This window comes from Hemitrygon akajei, chromosome 20 (assembly GCF_048418815.1).
Source record: "Hemitrygon akajei chromosome 20, sHemAka1.3, whole genome shotgun sequence".
Taxonomy (NCBI): domain Eukaryota; kingdom Metazoa; phylum Chordata; class Chondrichthyes; order Myliobatiformes; family Dasyatidae; genus Hemitrygon; species Hemitrygon akajei.
In genome coordinates, this window is record NC_133143.1 from 64448778 (window position 1) to 64469299 (window position 20522).

Sequence of the window (20522 nt, forward strand, 5' to 3'; positions counted from 1 at the left end):
TATGGAATAAAATGTGCAAAAATACTGAAACACCAGCATATATTTACTATGTAAACAGCATTATACAAAGTGGTTTAAAGTATTTACACTGCAGTGATGGGGGTAATAGATGGAAGGGGTGGGGAAGGGTTAACTAGAATGGTTGATCAAATTAACTACCTGAGGGAAGAAACTTTTAAGATGGTGTAAGGTTATTGTTTTAATAGCCCAAAAGCATTTTCCAGAAGGGAGCATATGGAAGATGCAGTTCGTTCTGCAGGTAGTGTCCATAATGACTTTTCCTGCCCCCTTCTTGGTCCTGGACACGGTGCAAGTCCTGCAGCTTTGGTAGACCACAACCAATGAACTTTTCAGCAGACCTGACATTTCACTGAAGTTTCAGTATATTGTGAGGGGAAGCTGCACCAAACCAGACAGTAATGACTGATATGAGGATGCTTTCTGCAATGCCATATTAAATTAGAACATGCTGTGTACAGCTTGGGAGGAGGTTGAGGCATGGCCATCATTTCATGAATGGAGGAAATTGCAAGGCACAAGTTGAGAGTGAAGGTAATTTAACAGCATGAATTGCTGATCAGCCTGTGTTATGTCTCCTACAGAGTTGTCATTTTTAATAAAGTACTCCCTTTCGCATTCTATGAGTTCATGCTGAATTATATGATAGCTTTGAGTTAGAAGACTGTATTCTCCATGTTCAGAAGGATGTCCCTTTAGTACAGAGATGCAGAGGAATTTCTTCAGCCAGAGGGAGGTGAATCTGTGGAATCCATTGCTACAGATTGCTGTGGAGGCCATTGGGTATATTTAAAGCAGAGGTTGATAGATTCTTGATTAGTAACAGTGTGAATGTTGACAGCAAGAAGGCAGGAGAACGGGGTTGAGAGGGATAATAAATCAGCCATGATGGAATAGTGGAGCAGACTCGATGGGTCAAATGGGCTAATTCTGCTCCTATGTCTTATTGTCTTATAGTCCACCTTGGCAGTATGTCTTGACCTTGAACCTAAAAATACTTGTAGTTACTGTGTTACCAGTAGATAGCACTAGATGGTAGTGTGTCACTAACATTCTTTCTTTTCATTTGTCTGCAAGTATGGTAATTTCAACATTCACAATGGACAATCCACATGTCCATAAACCCCATATCAGTTTACGTGCTTCCTGTCTAATTTAAAGTATATTTGAACATAAACTGTATTCTTTTCAACATAAAATTTCAACACACATTTCCAATGTGCATACACTAAGTGGATGATGAACAGTTTTTCTCAGATTTGCTTCTTGTTCATTGTGACCTGGTTGAAATGCTGCGAGCCTTCAATGCATGAGGAGCATTTGACAGCTCTGGACCTGCACTCACTGGAGTTTAGAAGAATGAGGGAAGGATCTCATTGAAACCTACCGAATCTTGAAATGCCTAGATAAGACTGGATGTAGAAAGGATGTTGCCAATAGTGGGAGAGTCAAGGACAAGAGGGCACAGCCTCAGAATAGAAGGATATCCCTTTAGAACAGAGATGAGGAAGAATTCCTTCAGCCAGGAAGTGGCGAATCTGTAATTTGTTGCCACAGATGACAGTGGAGACCAAGTCATGGGGTATATTTAAAGCAGATATCGATTGGTTCTTGATTAGTAAGGGCATTAATGATAATGGAGAGAAGGTAGGAGAATGGGGATGATGGAATGGCGGAGCAAACTCGACGGGTTGAATGGCCTAACTCAGCTCCTATGTCTGATGTAAGAATTCTTACCTCCACTTTGTCATTTGGTACCTTCAATATGTTTAGATCCAGGCTGTCATGGAATTGATTTCATTTATTTAGAGATTCGCTACCCTTCCGGCCCAACTGGATGCAATGCCTGGTAACCCACCTATTTAACCCTAGCCTAACCAGAGGTCAACTTACAATGATTAATTAACCTACTAACTGGTATGTCTTTGGACTGTGGAAGGAAATTGGAGAACTCAGCAGAAATCCACACAGTCACAGGGAGAATGTACAAATGACTTACAAATGGCTCCACATACCCCGAGTTGTAATGGTGTCACCCTAAACTCTACGCTACCGTGGATCCTCATGATTCATGTGGTCATGGCAAAATCCATCCTGAATCATGATGAACACATTGCTGGGTAGTAAAGGCAACTTGATAAACAAGAAATTCTGCAGATATTGGAAATCCAAAGTAACACACAAAAAAGTGCTGGAGGAACTCAGCAGGTCAGGCAGCATCTATGGAAATTAATAAACAGTTGACGTTTCAGTCATAAGGACTGAAAAGGAAGGGGGAAAATGCAGACTAAAAAAAGGGTGGGGAGGGGAAGGAGGCTAGCTAGAAGGTGATGGGTGAAGCCAGGATGGTGGGAAAAGTAAAGGGCAAGAGAGGAAGGAATCTGATTGGAGAGGAGAGTGGACCATCGGAAGAGAGAACCCAGGAGGAGGTGATAGGCAGGTGAGAAGAGGTAAGAGGCCAGAGTGGGGAATAGAAGAAGGGGGAGGGGTGAAATTACTGTGTTCTGTGTTCTGGATTGCTCAGAGGTTGCTGGCTACAAATTCTAATTTCAAAAACCTAGGCTTCCACTGACTAAGATAAGGTCATATACAATATTGGAGAAAAAGGATTGAGGAAAATTCTAATAGGAGAACAAATTTTATTAGGAACAATCAATATGCATGTCATCAGGTTGGAGGCTACCTAGATGGAATAAAAGAAGTTGCTCCTCCACCCTGAGGGAGCCGTATCATAACACAAGAGGAGGCCATGCACAAACTTGTTGGAATGGGACTGGAGATCAGAATTAAAAGTGCTATTTGATAGCACAGTTGATGACTCCCTTCATTATGTTAGTGATGATAAAGTGTGGAATGATTGAGCAGTGAATATTTAGTTTAGATGTATCTTTCTATGTACATCCAGCTGTTCCTTAATTCAAGATTCAAAACTGTTTAATGTCTTTTCCATTTACATGCGTGTAAATGAGAACAAAATAATTGTTACTTGGGATCTGATGCAGCACAAAGGAAACACCACAAGGCAAAGAACAAAGAAAACACAACACAACAAATAGAAACATATGAGATGGCTTTTATACATAGAATGATTGTACGTTTGTATGTCTATAAGGTGATGTTCGATACAAGAGTGCCTCTACATATGGTGACTGACAGGAATGATAAAGTAGTGGTAGTTGGGGGTGTGGCGGAGTAGGTTAGTGGGTGGAGGTGTTAATCAGTCTTATGTCTTGGGGAAAGTAACTGTTTTTGAGTCTGGTGTCCTGGTGTGGATCGTATGTAGCCTCCTCCCTGATGGGAGTGGGACAAACAGTCCATGAGCAGGGTGAGGAGAATTAAATTAGCAATAACTGCCTTCTGTGGCTCTCAGAATATCTTCTATGGATCATCCACCTGCCGTTATACTGAATATGTTTGCAAAAGATTCAGTCTTAGTTTTAGCATTGTGTTGGGCCCTGCTACTACTGGCGATGCAGGTATTCCTGAGCAACACGCATACACAAAATGCTGGAGGAACTCAGCAGGTCAGGCAGCATCTATGGAAAAGAGAGAGCAGTTGACATTTGAGGCTGAGACCCTGATCCCCCATGAAGGGATTCAGTTTGAAACATTAACTGTTTACTCTTTTCCATGGATGCTGCCTGACCTGCTGAGCTCCTCCAGCATTTTGTGTGTATTGTTTTGGATTTCAAGCATCTGCAGATTTTCTCATGTTTGTGACAAACACAAAATGCTGGAGGAACTCAGCAGTTCAGGCAGCATCTATGGAAGGGAATAAACAGTCGATGTTTTGGGCCAAGACCCTTCAAATGGACTCTTGAAGCCTCTTAACTCCTTTTAGCTGATTAATTTCCCAGAACCACTCGCAATTAGTGTGGCTAATTGTACTAGATTAGATTAGATTCAACTTTATTGTCATTGTGCCAAGTACAGATACAAAGCCAATGAAATGCAGTTAGCATCTAACCAGAAATGCAAAGAATAGTGTTATTTACAAAATAACTGCGAATAAAAAGTAAGTGCTACAGCACATAAATATAAAAGTACTGAGACAGTCCAATATGGGTACAATACTGCTTAGCGCTGTGATGTGAGGTTCAGCAGGGTCACAGCCTCAGGGAAGAAGCTCTTCCTGTGCCTGCTGGTGCGGGAGCAGAGGCTCCTGTAGCGCCTACTGGATGGGAGGAGAGTAAAAAGTCCATGGTTAGGGTGAGATGCATCCCTGATAATGCATTTCGCCCTGCCCAGGCAGCGTTTATGATAGATGTTCTCAATGGTGGGCCACTGGGTGCCGATAATCCGCTGGGCAGTTTTCACCACCCGCTGGAGTGCTTTGCGGCCCAATAAGGGACAATTGCCATACCACACTGAGATGCAGTTGGTGAGTATGCTCTCAATGGTTCAGCGGTGAAAGTCCGTCAGTATCCTGGGACAGAGGCGAGCTTTCTTGATGCTCCGCAGGAAATAAAGGCGCTGTTGTGCCTTTTTGATCAGGATGGAGGAGTTCAGGGACCAGGTGAGAACCTCGGAAGTGTGGATACCAAAGAATTTGAAACTTGATACACGCTCCACTACAGTTCCGTTGATGTAGATGGGGACGTGAATGTGGCTCCTAGCATGCCTGAAGTCCACAATGATCTCCTTGGTCTTCTGGGTGTTAAGGACCAGGTTTTTGTCGGCACACCACGCAGCCAGGTTCTGGACCTCATCCCTGTAGGCCCCTCTGATCAGGCCAATCACCGTGGTGTCGTCTGTGAACTTGATTATGGAGCTAGAACCATGTACAGGAACGCAGTCATAGGTGAAAAGGGAGTACAGAAGAGGGCTCAGCACACAGCCTTGAGGCACGCTGGTGAGAGTGGAGGAGGAGAGGTTGTTTAACTTAACAGATTGGGGTCTGTTAGTCAGAAAGTCCAAGTTCCAATTGCAGAGGGATGAGCTGATACCAAGCTGGCGAAGTTTGGCGATCACAGTATTGAATGCCGAACTAAAGTCAATGAGCAGCATTCTGACGTAAGAGTTGGGGCTGTCCAGGTGGGTCAGGGCAGAGTGAAGTGCCGTGGAGATGGCTTCCTCTGTTGAGCTGTTGGTGCGATAGGCAAATTGATGGGGGTCCAGGGTAGGGGGCAGACAGGATTTCAGATGTGATAGAACCAGCCTCTCAAAGCACTTTGCAATGATGGGGGTGAGTGCAACTGGGCGGAAGTCGTTCAGGCCCATGGCAGGGGAATGCTTCGGCACCGGCACGATGGTGGCGATCTTGAAGCTTGTGGGGACAACTGCCTGGGCCAGGGACAGATTGAAAATATCTGTCCTGCACAATCTCTGAGCACACAGCCAGGTATCCCATCTGGACCAGCTGCCTTCTGTACATTCACCCTGCTCAGGGTGGCGCAAACATCAGAGACGGAAAGTGAGAGAGGTAGTTCACCAGGTGGAAGGTCCGCTTTGAGGGTGACCTCCTTGTTCTCTCAATCAAAGCGAGTGTAGAGGTAATTGAGCTCATCAGGGAGAGAGCTCATTATTGTACTAGTCACACTATATACAATACATAACCCACTATATTCTATATCCAACTACATCCTACGTCCTTCAGGATTTTGTATACCAAATCAGTACAGAATGACATAAGACGCGCCCTCTAAGTTGAGAAATACTACAACCTACCAAGCAGACACTGTGTGGGTTGTTCAGGATTTATCCGGTGAATGGTAAGATGCTTTGACTATTGTGTTCAGTTCTGGTCACCTCATTGTAGGAAGGATATTAAAGCTTTAGAGAGGAGATTGACCAGAATACTGCCTGGATTAGTCTTATGCGGATAGGTTGAGCGAGTTAGAGCTATCCTCTCTTTGGAGAAGAGGAGGACTTGATAGAGGTGTACAAGATGAAAAGTGGAATAAGTGGATAGCCTAGTGACCACAGTATGTATATGTAATAGTCCCCTAGTGGTTACAATTCTGTATGAATCTGGAAGCTTCTCCTGGCATCGCATTGTTTGAATAGTGGCTATCTAATTGTTTAACTCTTATCTACATATTTGAATAGAATGTTTATTTACATTATAAAAAGAGGTGATCACATGGCCAATATTACTTTTATAAATACTAATAAAACCACAGACCAATATCACTTTTCACCATCTTCAGTCTTTTCTGTTCTTAGCTACTAGCCCCTGCTACCATCTGCTTCAATTTCTCCTTGTTCTATCAGCACTTAATAAATGATCATGAAACAGTAAGTTTTATGCCTCTTTCTTGACTTCCGAAAGAACCTTGGATTAAAAATGTCAGAATCCAAGAGTGATTAAGAAAACCTTTGTTTATTTCCTCTTCCTTTTTAGCCATTGATTAAGAAATAAAGTAACGTTTTCATACACTTGCCCATAACTGTAGCTGGTGTATCCACTCTTACATAAGCCAGTGGTATATAATCGAAAGAAAGGCAGTCAAGAGTGCTGTTTCCATTCACCTACACATATATTGCAATCTGGTTATATCTTATTTGTTATCCAGTCACATGGCAACCCCAATCCTATTTCAAACAGATGAATCAAATATCTGTCTCATTTATGTCTCACTGTAACACCCTCTCTCTCCTACTGTCATCTGAATAGTGCTTCTCAAATGCAAGTTAGTGAAACCACAAACCAGAATTACTTTTCACCACAAACAAGAGAAAATCTGCAGTTGCTGGAATCCAAGCAACACACTCAAAATGCTGGAGGAACTCAGCAGACCTGGCAGCATCATCTCGGCCCAAAACGTCTACTGTATTTTTTTCCATAGATGCTGCCTGGCCTGCTAAGTTCGTCCAGCAGTTTGTGTGTGTTACTTTTCACCAGCTTTCTAACACCATATTGGGTTCTGCTGTTACCAGTGGCTCAATTTTGCCTTCATTAAAATACCCTTTATTGTATTCTGTAAATTATTGGTGGGTCCCTTTCTGAGATATGGTGGCCTTTCAACTTCGCAACACATCCTATCCTCTGTCATTACAGCGCACACAAAATGCTGGTGGAACACAGCAGACCAGGCAGCATCTATAGGGAGAAGCGCTAGCGACGTGTCGGCCCGAAACGTCGACAGTGCTTCTCCCTATAGATGCTGCCTGGCCTGCTGTGTTCCACCAGCATTTTGTGTATGTTGCTTGAATTTCCAGCATCTGCAGATTTCCTCATGTTTGCTCTGTCCTTACAGGTTTTGATGCATACAATTTTAGTATCATCAGGTATTTTTTAAAACAGGGGTTCCCAACCTGGGGACAATGGACCTTTTGCTTAATAGCATCGATCCATGCTTGGGAATCCCTGCTTTAGGAAAAGGGGAGGGGGGATCTCATTAAACTTACTGAAGATTGAAAAGCCTAGAGTGGACGTGAAGAGGATATTTTCGATAGTGGGAGAGTGGCACACCCTCAGAATACAAGAACATCCCTTCAGAACAGATAAGGAGGAATTTCTTTATCTAGAGGGTAGTGGAATTCGTTACCACAGATGGCTATGAAGGCCAAGTTATTGGATGTATTTAAAGCAGAGGTTGATAGGTTCTTGATTAGTAAGGGTGTTAAAGGTTACCAGGAGAAGGGAGAATGGGGATGAGAGAGATTATAAATCAGCCGGGATCCAATGATGGAGTAGGCTTGATGGGCTGAATGGCCTAATTCTGCTCCTATGTCTTGTGGCCTTATGGTGTTACATTTCATGCAGGTGGTCTTTGAACATGTGAAGCCAAGGGTGTGGAAGGGGTGGGAGAGCTGGAGGGAGTGCAGGCTGTGTACCTACATAGAGATGGTGACGGGAGGGGATGAGAGGCTCAGTGTATGAAGGAACAGAACAAAGATGCCTCTACTGTGCAAACAATTTTCCCTGCAGACCAAAATATTTCAAAGCCGGATTTATTAGCTACAAGTAAATGCCAATATGGTATATGCATAAAATGGACAATTGCAGCACTTGAGTATGAGTGAACCGAATGCAGTTTAATTTCCTAAGAGCAACCAAGCATGAAGATTAATTCTGATATTGTAGCAGTGTGCTACACGCAGCGCTGAAATAACGACATGTAGTCGGTGAGCTGCAGTTGCAAAAGAGGTTTATTCAAACTTTGCAGCCTTGCCTTAAAGCCTTCCTGATCCCGCCCTCCCCGGGCGGGAATGCTGTATTCACAGTCCCGTCCCGTGTGCGGGCTTTTCCCCTTGCTGGTGAAGAAGGCTTGGTGCCCTCTCTGGGACTGGCCTCAATGCTGGCGCGTACCACTTTGTGAGCCGGTTCGAGTGCGCTGGGAAGTGGGTCGCCACATAACCCCCCCCCCCCCCCCCCCCCCAGAACTGGCGATACACCCCCCAATGCAGGTCGGACTCTGTTTGGGAGGTCGGCCTCTGCACCGCGGTGCCTGAATCTCGACCGGCTGCACCATGTCCACATGGGCCGGTTTGAGTCGGTCCACTGTGAAAACCTCCTCTTTCCCCCCAATGTCCAGCACGAATGTGGACCTGTTGTTTCTGATCACCGTAAACGGCCCCTCGTAGGGCTGCTGTGGCGGTGCCCGATGTCTGCCCCGTCATACAAAAACAAACTTAGTTTTGCAGGTCTTTGGGTTACGCAGGTCGGGTTCTGCCCATGCTGTGAAGTGGGTATGGGGGCCAGGTTACCGAGCCTCTCGCGTAGTCTGCCCAGGACTGCTGCGGGTTCTTCCTCTTGCCCCCTTGGGGCTGGTACAAACTCTCCTGGGATGACCAGGGGTGCGCCGTACACCAACTCGGCCGACGAGGTGTGCAGATCCTCTTTGGGCGCCGTGCGGATTCCGAGCAGGACCCAGGGAAGCTCGTCCATCCAATTAGTCCCGTGAGGTGGGCCATGAGAGCTGACTTCAGGTGACGGTGGAAACGCTCCACTAGTCCATTCGACTGTGGGTGGTAGGCAGTTGTGTGGTGCAGCTGTGTCCCCAAAAGGCTGGCCATAGCTGACCACAGGCTGGAGGTGAACTGGGTGCCTCTGTCGGAGGTAATGTGGGCCGGTACACCAAAGCGAGATACCCAGGTGGCAATCAGTGCCCGGGCGCAGGATTCGGAGGTGGTGTCAGTGAGCGGGACCGCCTCTGGCCATCTTGTGAACCAGTCCACGACAGTCAGGAGGTGCCGCGCTCCTCACGACACTGGCAGGGGGCCCACGATATCCACATGAATGTGGTCGGAACGCCGGTGGGTGGGGCGGAACTGCTGCGGCAGGGCTTTGGTGTGCCGCTGCACCTTGGCTGTTTGGCAGTGCATGCACGTTCGCGGCCCTCAGGGTGGGACCCGTTTCTCTGTTGCGGGTGTCGTAACTCGTCGGAGGTAAGACGCTGATCTCGGCTCCAGTGTCGACCAAAAAGCGGTGTCCTGACTGCTTGTCCCAGACATACAGGAGGCTATCCCGATGGTCAGCTGCCATAGCCATCAGCGGCAGCTGGCCCTGGCGTTTCCCGGGAACTTGCAGGGCGGGCTACAGCGGCGGGCTTCTGTGCCCCACCACTGGTGGTAGAAGCACCATTGTTCGTTGGCCTCCTCACCCCTGCCTCTGGGGTTAGCGGGCTCTGTGGCCGGGCCTGGTCTGGTTTGCTGCTGGGAGCGTGGCCTGGTGATCTGTGCGACGGACACCCCGCTCTCCTTCTTGGCTTTCCACAGCACGTCCGCCCGGGCCACCACCTTCCGGGGGTCGCTGAAATCCGCGTCGGACAGCAGCAGGCGTATGTCCTCGGGCAGCTTCTCCAGGAACGCCTGCTCAAACATGAGGCAGGGCTTGTGACCTCCGGCCAGGGACAGCATCTCATTCATCAAAGCCAACAGCGGCCTATCCTCCAGATCATCCAGGTGCAGTAAGCGGGCAGCTCGCTCGCGCCGTGAGAGTCCGAAAGTCCTTATGAGCAGGGCTTTGAATTCTGTGTATTTGCCATCCTCCGGGGGCAACTGTATGAACTCCTCAACCTGGGCGGCTGTCTCCTGGTCGAGGGAGCTCACCACGTAGTAGTAACGTGTGGCATCCGAGGTTATCTGCCGAATGTGGAATTGGGCTTCTGCTTGTTGGAACCATAGGTGAGGTCGCAGTGTCCAGAAGCTTGGCAGTTTTAACGAAACTGCATGAACAGATGTGGCATCGTTCATCTCTGGTCCAAATATCGTTTGGGCCGTCGGGGTCACCAATTGTAGCGGTGTGCTACATGCAGCGCTGAAATAACGACACGTAGTCAGTAAGCTGCAGTTGCAAAAGAGGTTTATTCAAACTTCGCGGCCTCGCTTTAAAGCCTTCCTGTTCCCGCCCTCCCCGGGCGGGAATGCTGTAGGGGGTGCGTATTCACAGTCCCGTCCCGTGCGCGGGCTTTTCCCCTTGCTGGTGAAGCAGGCTTGGTGCCCTCTTTGGGGACCGGCCTCAATGCCAGCGCGCGCCACTTTGTGAGCCGGTTCGAGTGCGCTGGGAAGTGGGTCGCCACAATATTATACTTTCCCTGTACCTGCAGTAACGCGCCTGTCCAACACACCAGCCAATAGTGCAGAAGTATCAAGAGCTGTTTTATCTGAATGGATGTCAGTATTGAGCATTAAAGCACCTGGAGTCTTGCAGAAGGTCAGGAGTCCTAAAGATCCATCAATATTCATTACGGAATGAAAAACTGCAGACATAGAGAGGGCAAATTGCCAGTAGCTTTGGAGGAGTGAATAAGGGAACACGGCTACACACTTGCTACATTAAAGAACACCCAGCTTGCTAAATAGCATGCATAAAACCACAAGAGTGTAAAACATAGCGGCACAATTAGGCCACTCGGCCCATTCAATTTGTTCCACCGTTCAATTGGCTGATTTATTTTTCCTGTCAGCCCCATTCTCCTGCTTTCTCCCCGTAACAGTTGACACACTTACTAAACAAGAACCTATCAACCCCCATGTTAAACATACCCTACGACTAGGCCTTCACAGCAATGAATTCCACAGTCACCACCCTTGGGCTATGGAAGTTTGTCCTCATCATCTCTGTTCTAAAGGGACATCCCTCTATTCTGAGAAGTGCCCTCTGGTCCTAGACTCCCCGACTATATGAAACATCCTCTCTATATCCACTCTATCTAGGCCTTTCAATGTTTAATAGGTTTCAGTGAGATCCCCCCTCGTTCTTCTAAACTCCAGTCAATACAGGCCAAGAACTGTTAAGCGCTCCCCCTACATTAACCATTTGATTCCCAGGATTATTCTCATGAACTTCCTCTGGACTCTTTATATGCCGGCACGAACTTTCTTAGATGAGGGGCCCAAAATTGTTCACAATACTCCAATGTGCTCTGAAGCCGGGAAGGGTTGGTTAGAAGAAGTAAAGGGCTAAAGAAGAAGGAAATGGACAGTTGTGAATAAAAGAGAGCAAAGGAGACCTTAAGAGCATAAAGCTTAGGAACAGAATTTGGCCATTTGGTCCATTGAGTCTTCTCTGTCATCCGATCATGATTTATTTTCCCCCTCAAGCCTTCTTCTGCTTTCTCCCTGTAATTTTTGAAACCCTTACTAATCAAGAACCTATCAATCTCTTCTTTAAATATACACAGAGAATGCCGCAAAACAAAGTAGATAGTTAAAGCATAAACATTGTGACCATAAAATGATACTAGGCATAAGGAAATTTTGTAAATTTCTACAGATGTACCATTGAGAGTATTCTAACTAGCTGATATGGGGGGGAGGGAGGGTGGAGGGGAGGGGATGATTGGGCACTGCACAGGACCAAATAAGCTACAAAATGTTACGAACAGTCAGCTCCATCATGGGCACCAGCCTCCTCAGCTTCCAGAGCATTTTCAATGAGCAATGCCTCAAAAGGGGGCCATTTATCATTAAGGACCCCCATCACCCAGGACATGCCCTCTTCTCATTGCTACCATCAGGAAGGAAGTACAGGAGCCAAAGGCACACACTCAATGATTCAGGAAAAACTTCTTCCCCTCTGCCATCATATTTCTGAATGGACATTGAACCCATGAACACTACCTCACTATTTTTTTTTTTTCTTTTCAATTTAGTGATTTAAAAAAAATAGAGTGCAAAAAGAGAAAAAAATATATACATAGTATATAATACTTCCTACTGTAACTTACAATAACGTTCTATTATCACATATTGGAATGTACTGTTACCACACAACAGAAAATATCATGGCATATGCCAGTGATATTAAATCTGATTCTGCTTCTGATTTCTGCAAGTGGCTACACATCACGAGCACCTGCCACAAGCTGATATGCTAGATAATATCTCTGCAGACATCTTAATGCTGAGGAAATGAAGTACAAGATCAAGATTGTCTGCAACACCTGTGCACTGTCCTGTTGCCTGTATATGATGACGTGATCTGCCAAGCTCCAGGCTCCGGCCTTTATAAAATTCGGTTTCCCGTTTATCCTGCCCGCTATTTACAGTGCGAGATTACAGTCAACCAAATTGGAAACAGATATACACCATATACATAAATTATTAGCTTTGCAATTTTCCACATATGTTAATATTGTGTTGGCAATAGGAAACTTGTAGGAATGGCACGGGGGAAGAATACAACAGGTGTTAAATGAGTAGGAACGATGTTCCTTTGGTACTCTGACATTTGTTGCCTGTAGTTTATTTTTATTGTAAATTATTTATTGTCTTCAGTTCTGTCAGGCAACAGAATGAGGTTGAGAGGGAAACAGATCAGCCATGATGAAAAAGCAGAACAGACTCAATGGGCTGAATAGCCTGACTCTGTTCCTAGGTCTTGTAGCCAGAATGCACATAATCTGTAGTTTCATTTTGCTTCATTTTGGATATCATCAATTTCTGAGACGCTCGAACAACCCCATCTGGTTCTAACAATCAATCCATAGCCAAAATCACTTGGATCTCATTTCTTCTGAATTCTAACATTTGATCTGAACAACATCTGAATCTCCTGACCATGTTTGCTTGCTTTTACGCATCGAGTTGCTGATTAGATATTTGTATTAATGAGCAGGTGTACAGGTGTACCTAATAAAGGTATTCCCAAACGAGGAAAATAAATATTTTGGGGCAGCTCGGTCGCGTAGTGGTTAGCACAACGTTTTACAGTACAGGCAACTGGGGTTCAATTCCAGCCACTGCCTGTAAGGAGTTTGTACTTTCTCCCTGTGAACATGTGGGTTTCGTCCTGGTGCTCCAGCTTCCTCCCACAGTCCAAAGCATACCGATTGGCAGGTTAATTGATCATTGTAAATTGTCCCATGATTAGTTAGGGATTTCTGGGTGGTGCAGCTTGAAGGGTTAGAAGAACCTGTCTCAATGCATAAATAAAGTGGCCACAGAGTGTATAAATCATGATACAGCAAGGACAATTTGAGCTGAATTGTACTAACCTATTCTGTCTCTCTTTTAGTGCTATTTACTTACTTTCTGTCCCAGCATTCCAGGAAGACCCATTACACCCTGAATGATAAAGAAGATTCAGAGGATCAGTCATCTGGTCAGAGAAGTTTCCAACATTTATAGTTCTATTTTTTAAGTCACAGCACATTCCATACTGCAAGACAGAGGTACAGTAAATTCGAGCACCTGAGACACCTGTAATTAACTTTGTAGCTTACAGATATAAATATTTAACAAAATCCTTACCATTTCTCCTTTGATTCCTTGTTGTCCTTTTTCACCAATTATACCCTGCAAATAAAGCATACATTGTTAGAACAGTAACTTGTTCTCTACAGCCAGCTTCATCACCATCATTATGTGCCACGTCATACAACATAGGCGATCATGGTCTATGAATATGATTGTCCTGGCAAATTTTTCTACAGAAGTAGTTTGCCATTGCCTTCTTCTGGAGAATGTCTTTACAAGCTGGGGTGACCCCAACCGTTATCAATACTCTTCAGAGATCGTCTGCCTGGAGTCAGTGGTTGCAAAATTGGGGCTTGTGATATGCACCAGCTGCTCATGTGACTTTTGGGAGTTGGGGGTCATGAGTGTGGTTGGCAGCCCACCTTGGAGAAGGAAAACTCTGATCTCAATCCTCCACTGCCTTGTGGCTATACACACTCATGGGAAAGGCTTTAGGAGTAAACCCTGAGGTAAAAATCCAGAGCTGGAGTCCCAATGGCAGTCCTATGTTGAGTTCAACACTGACTACCAGTTCCTGCGATGCTGCTGGTGCCAAACCGTATTGGTCTCTGCCATTGCTTTGGGCTTCTTCTATGCATGGGGAGGGTGAGCTTGCTTGCTTGCTCTCCATATTGTACTGCCCTGGCTTGTGTATCTAGACACAAAATCCAAGTCGACCCTCACCTCCGGGGGCTTCCGAGTCATACGACTATCCACTGCCTGCTCCCATGGCTTAACGTGACCCTGATAGGGTGTGGGGGACAGGTGTGGCTAAGCAGATGTTAACAAGGGTGACCTGCAGGCTAGCAGACGGAAGGAGCACCTTACACCTCCTCTGGGTGGAGACATACCTCCACCTCGTCACCCTCAACTATCACCAACACATCATCATCCAGAGCAACACACACAAAAAGCTGGAGGAGCTCAGCAGATCAAGCAGCGTTTGGGGAGGGGTGTGTGGGAAGAACTGTCAATGCTTCAGGTTGGAACACTGTATAAGATCTCAGTAACACGCACACAAAATGCTGGAGGAATTCAGTGGGCCAGGCAACATGTACAGAACAGAATGAACAGGCAGAGACGTTTCATCGTGGCTGGAAAGGAAGGGGGAAGAAGGCAGAATAAGAAGGTGGTGGGGGGGGGGGGGGAGAGGAAAAAGTACAAGCTGGCAGATGATCTGTGACACCAAGTGAGGGGAAAGGTGGGTGGGGGAGACGGGATGAAGTAAGAAGCTTGGAGGTGATAGATGGAAGAGGTAAAGTGCTGGAGAAGGAGGAGTCTGTTAGGAGGGAACAAACATGAAGAACATTTGCTTCCCCTTTTCTTGATCATTTTCTCCTCAGCAATCCTGAAAATGCAAGCCGTGCTAAAAACCACCTTCCTCAGAAACCACTACTTGCCTTTGAGCCTTCATGGAGAAGGTTAATAAACTCTGCCCTCACCCAAACATGCCTGTCTTCGGAGATAGCTGAAGAAAACAGCACATAGATCCTGATACAGTTACCCTGTCCCTAAGACAGGACGCCTGCTCTGACCACATTCGCAAAAGGTTTTGCATCCACACATACAGCCTGCTTTGCTCAGATGGACTATACACAGACATTCACGTAAAGTTTTATAAGGTTAATTTATGGCTCTTTAGTAACTTACGAACCTTTTCACCTTTTTGTCCAGTCAAACCCTAGAAGAGAACAAAAAGACAATGATCTCATCTTCATCAAGGATCTAACTTTCTGCTCAGATGATTTCAAGTGGTTGCTTTTAAATATGATAAAGTGGTTTTGGTTGCATGAGAATACACAGATTTTCCTGAGATACTGACCCAACAAAATCATAACTATCACAGTCTTGAAAAATTTTAGTTGACCCATCCCTCATAGAATCGTGTGTGTGTGTGTGTGTGTGTGTGTGTGTGTGTGTGTGTGTGTGTGTGTGTGTGTGTGTGTGTGTGTGTGTGTGTGTGTGTGTGTGTGTGTATGTATGAGGGGGAAGGGGAGGGGGGAGTGGGAGAGGGAAATGGAGAAGGAGAGAGGGAGGAGGGGAAAGGGAGATGGAGGAGATGGTAAGTGACAGAGGCAGGGAGGGGGGAGGAGGAGAGAGGAGGGAAAGATGGTCAGAGAGAGAAAGAGAGGGACAGACACAGTGAGAGATCTTTAGATTGACTTTCTGTGAAACTGGTCTTTACTCCAATTTTAGTATTGTATTCTGAGTTCTTACAGTAACTTCTATCAGAGAAAATGACCTCTCTGCAGTTACCACTTGAATACTCCATCCCCTCTATTATTCCTACTTACACTCAATTAATATACAGCTCTTCCAATAAAACTATTACTTTTAATGTATTTTATTTTCATTAATTATAATGACAACCCTATTGTACAGAAAAGATTACGTACAAATTTTAAAATAGATATTGCAGATACTGGAAATGAGAAAGAGAAATGCTGGAAGCAATCAACAGATCAAAGAACCTATTTTCAGAAATGAACATAATTGATTTATTTCCAGATTTTAAAAATAATATAAAGTGCAAATGAAATATTGGAGTTAAAGAGATTATAATTGAACAGTAACACTGTAATTGAACAGATGTTACTGCACAATGTCAGAATTTTGCACTCATGTTCGTAAGTCCTTCTGAGGTTTATCACTGTTCAAGGGCACAGAGCACCCTGACAACTGGAGACAACAACAGCACAAAAACAGACTAAAACAAAAATACTCAGCTCCATTCCCCATGCTAACATGAAACTGTATTTTATAAATAGTCAAATAGATCTGCCATTTGAAAAGTGTGAGCCATTCAGATGGATTAGAACTCTGTAATCCCTGCAGAGAAATTTAAAAAGAAATACATTAATATTTCCCTACTAGATCAAGATTGCACTTGTCATAACTTTGGCATCATGTTCTTCATAAAGTGGTTTTGATGTATTATTAAGCCATTTTCACTCTCATCAGAAAATGTCTAATTGATGTTATTCTTATTAGTTTCAATGACTGTACGATTCATGTGTGCACAATTAATTCCTGTGCAGATGGTATTTTAATCAATATGTATCTGCTCTGCTGTATATTCAGAAACAACTTGACTTCCATTCTTACCATAGGAACAAGCTCTCATACACTAGAGACAGCCTTCATACCATGGAGATGCCATTTAGATGTGTTAACATTAATTGACTGGTTGCTGCTATACCTGTCTCAAATGGCTATATTTCAGCCCATTGGGTCTACCTGCCATTTCATCATGGCTAATTCATTACCCTCTCAACTCTATTTTCCTGCCTTCTCCCCATATCCTTTCATGTCCTGACTAATAAAGAACCTATCAACCTCCACCTTAAGTGCACCCAGTGACCTGGCCTCCACAGGCACCTGTGGCAATGAATTCCACAGATTCTCCACCCTCTGGCTCAAGAAATTCCTCCTCATCTTCGTTCTAAATGGACGTCCCTCTATTTTGAGGCCGTGCCCTCTGGTCGACGATTCTGCCACCAGAGGAAACATCCTCTTCACATTCTCCCTATCTAAGCCTTTTAACATTTGACGTTCGATAGGTGTACTTACTTTCTGCCCATTACACTGCAGGCGTTTAGGGCAGCAATGAAGCTCCTCCATCTCTGTCAGTACAAAATGATTCTTCATTGTTGTTTCCATAAGGATCTTGTTTTACCAGGCAGGGTTACTTAGCCCTGAGCTGAACCTCCGAACCTGGAGGACCGGTGGACCACTCTGAGTCTGGCCTCTACCCCTTTGACCTGTTTGGCATGGGTGACCTTACCTAGGCCCTTACTCCAGCCAGCGTAGCTCTCTGAGTCACTGAGACATGCAAGCCTCCAAACCTTACAACAAGTTGTGGTCCTCTTGGAGGCCTTTCAACAGGATTACTGTTTGTTTATTAATTAATTTATTTATTATTTAGGTTTTTAAAAATTTGCACAGTTTGTCATCTTTTGCGCATTGGTTATTTGTCAGTCTTTGTGTGTTTTTCACTGATTCTACTGTATCTCTTGGTTCTACTGTGAATTACCTGCAAGAAAATGAATCTTGGGGTAGTATATGGTGACGTATACTGTGGGTACTTAGATAATCAATTTTGTTAGGCTTTTGAAAGTATTAATATATCATTACAAGTTAAAATGACGCACTAATGAGAGTAGAACTTCCCAGTCATAATGTTTGGCTGTGCCCCTCGCTGTTGGTTTTCTAGTCATTACAGATTGTGTACTACGTAGATACTGGTGATTTTGTTCAGGGGGTCTGAACCTTTTTTATGCCACGGACCCCTTTGGCAGTCCAGTGAAGCCTGTGAGCCCCTGATCAAAATAATGTATTTAAATGTATAAAATAAAATACATAGGATTACAAAATAAACCAATTTTATCAACTTGCAAATAACAAATTTGTGATATAGTAACATATGTGTTAAATGGATTAAACAAGACTATACATTCAAAATAGGAAAATTAAAATTAAATTTTATTTTTAGAGTTATCAATATGGAGGCTGTTGTTGCTTAGCTTGAATAAGAACGTTAAACTGTGGGGTGGTCTTCGACAAATCAACACGCTCTAATGTTGGACATCTACTCAATTTCAATTTTTAACGACTACAGGTGTTGAAATCCTGATTCACAAAGACATTTTGTTACAAATGGAATTAAAAGTTTCCATAGCTGCTAATACTACTGAGGTTTGTTGCTTATATCCATCACTTAAGGAAATGCTAAATTTCAGCTACAGGGTAGGAAAATAAAGATGTAAATTTTTTCCCATTTAAGTTTGCAGACCACCCCCCACCCCTCCCCCCCAGAATCTATCCATGGACTCCAGTTAACGAATCCCTGATTTAGTGGAAGTGATACTACCGCATTGTGCTGGAGAGAAGGGAGTTAAATTGCAGTGAAGTCCATATGATGCCAGAAGGTTGTTTTTGTGTTGGATAACAAGGGAATTCAGGTGTTATTGAAGTAGAGCTCTCCCAGAGAAATGGGGGAGTATTCCATTTCAACTCTGATAGTAAACCTGGCGTGCATAGTTCTTCATAAATTCCATTGTATGTATTTTTCTGTAAATGCCCACAAGAAAATGAATCTCAGGGTAGTATTTGGGGACATATATGTACTTTGATAATAAATTTTACTTTGAAATCTTAACTTGTATTCTTCAGTGTATTTTGTAGGGATTTGACAGAAGTGCAAGAGGGCAAGTGACAGGAAGACTGGACCACAGTGCTTTTGTAATATGAGCCTGTCCAAGCTCTGTCTGTTCTTCTGCCAATTCCCTCTTTCAGCTATTTTAATTGAAAGCATATTAATCATCTCTGTTGGTTGTGTTTTTTTAAATCATCTTGCATGAAATGAAAACAACAAAGTTAAATCAATGTGAGGTGCAAAGTTATAGGCTGTTCATCTTCTTGTCCCAATTTCAGAATGTTCCAGAATTTCCAGCTCCAACGTCTGTGGCTCTACATGTGCTGATTCAATAACGATATAGCCTCTACCTTTTATGTTAACCCGAGTTCAGTGGTGGTTGTCTGTCATGTTTAACATGACAGTAAACCTGTGCGGGAGAATTTCTATAAGTGGGAAAACTAATTCACCGGGGCAGTTCCACCTCACTCAACCTCAGAAGTCGCGGTCCAGCGGTATGAATAGTCGTCACTAACAAGGGTCCTCGTTTGTAGTGGATAGCCATGACGTCTGTGCCTTGTCATGCCCTTCGTTCACCATGAAGTGTTGCAGAACCACCTCCCTGTCCATTGGATCTCACTGTAGATCTCATCTGCCCAATTTACTGGAGCTGACTTCACGTGCTAGAACAGGCATGTGTCCATCTCACTGGAGTTGGAGGCAGGTGGGTACCCTCACCTACTTTAGCTTGCCCGTCGAAGCATATGCCTGCTGTCCCATGCAAACAGCTACTTGGAACTACAAGTAGAAGGTTAAAATAAATATCTCCAATTAAATTAAAATTTATAGAAGTGATATTTGTTTACTCCAAGTATGTGCAAAAATGTGGATGGAAAAATAGCTTCTAAAATAGACTACTTTATCAGATCATTGTGGTGAACTACATATACCTGTATGAACACGCCCCCCCCCCCCCCCGCTGACTGCTCCTGTGGCTCCTCCCACAGACCCTTGTATAAAGGCGATTGGAGGCACTGCTCCTCCTTCAGTCTTCAGGATGTTATGTGATGGTTTCTTGCTGCTGACGGTGCTTTCTTCCAGCTAATAAAAGCCTATCTCGCCTCACGTCTCCGAGAGTTATTGATGGTGCATCAATCATCCATCCTGAAGCTAAATGATTAGCCTGTCTTGTATCATGCTGTATGTATTGTGGCAATTTGCTTCCCTCTCCCTCCCTCTGCTATGTTTGTGCTTAAGAAATTTACAAGCTGTAAGAACAAACTGACTGCCTGTTAATGGTGGGAAAATGTAATTGTTTGTTTATGTATTTATTTATTTAGAGACAACTTTACTAATCAAGAATCCATCAAGTGCCACTTTAAGTATACCCAATCATTTGACCTCCACAGATTCATGCACAGCATCTAACAAAATGCTTTAAAGCGGCAGTGATCGGGGTTCAATTCCGACTGCTGCTTTTTGTATTTTGTATGTTTGTATGTTCTTCTTGTGATCACATGGATTTCCTCCGGGTTCCTCCCATATTCCAAAGTCGTACAAGTTAGTGTTAGTCAGTTGTGGGCATGACCACTCTTTTTTTCTACTAACACTTTCCTTACTGCCCATTACTTTTGCTTCAACCCTCTTCTCCCTACCTCCTCCTCCTCAAGAAAGAATCTCTACCGTGCTAGACCACAGGGCCATTCAACCCTTCAAGTCTGCTGCACCATTCCAGCAAGGCTCT

At 44.4% G+C, this 20522-nt stretch overlaps 1 protein-coding gene across 6 annotated transcripts in view; it reads right to left on the bottom strand.

The window, feature by feature from the left end:
- Positions 1-20522, bottom strand: part of colq (collagen-like tail subunit (single strand of homotrimer) of asymmetric acetylcholinesterase) — a 98115-nt gene that overhangs the window by 32901 nt on the left and 44692 nt on the right. For all 6 annotated transcript variants that reach the window (XM_073024488.1, XM_073024487.1, XM_073024492.1 and 3 more), the window contains 3 exons: positions 15299-15325; positions 13660-13704; positions 13438-13473 (listed from right to left, as the gene is read on the bottom strand). In XM_073024488.1, the coding sequence (XP_072880589.1) occupies positions 13438-13473; positions 13660-13704; positions 15299-15325 (108 nt within the window). The remainder of the gene's footprint in view (positions 1-13437; positions 13474-13659; positions 13705-15298; positions 15326-20522) is intronic.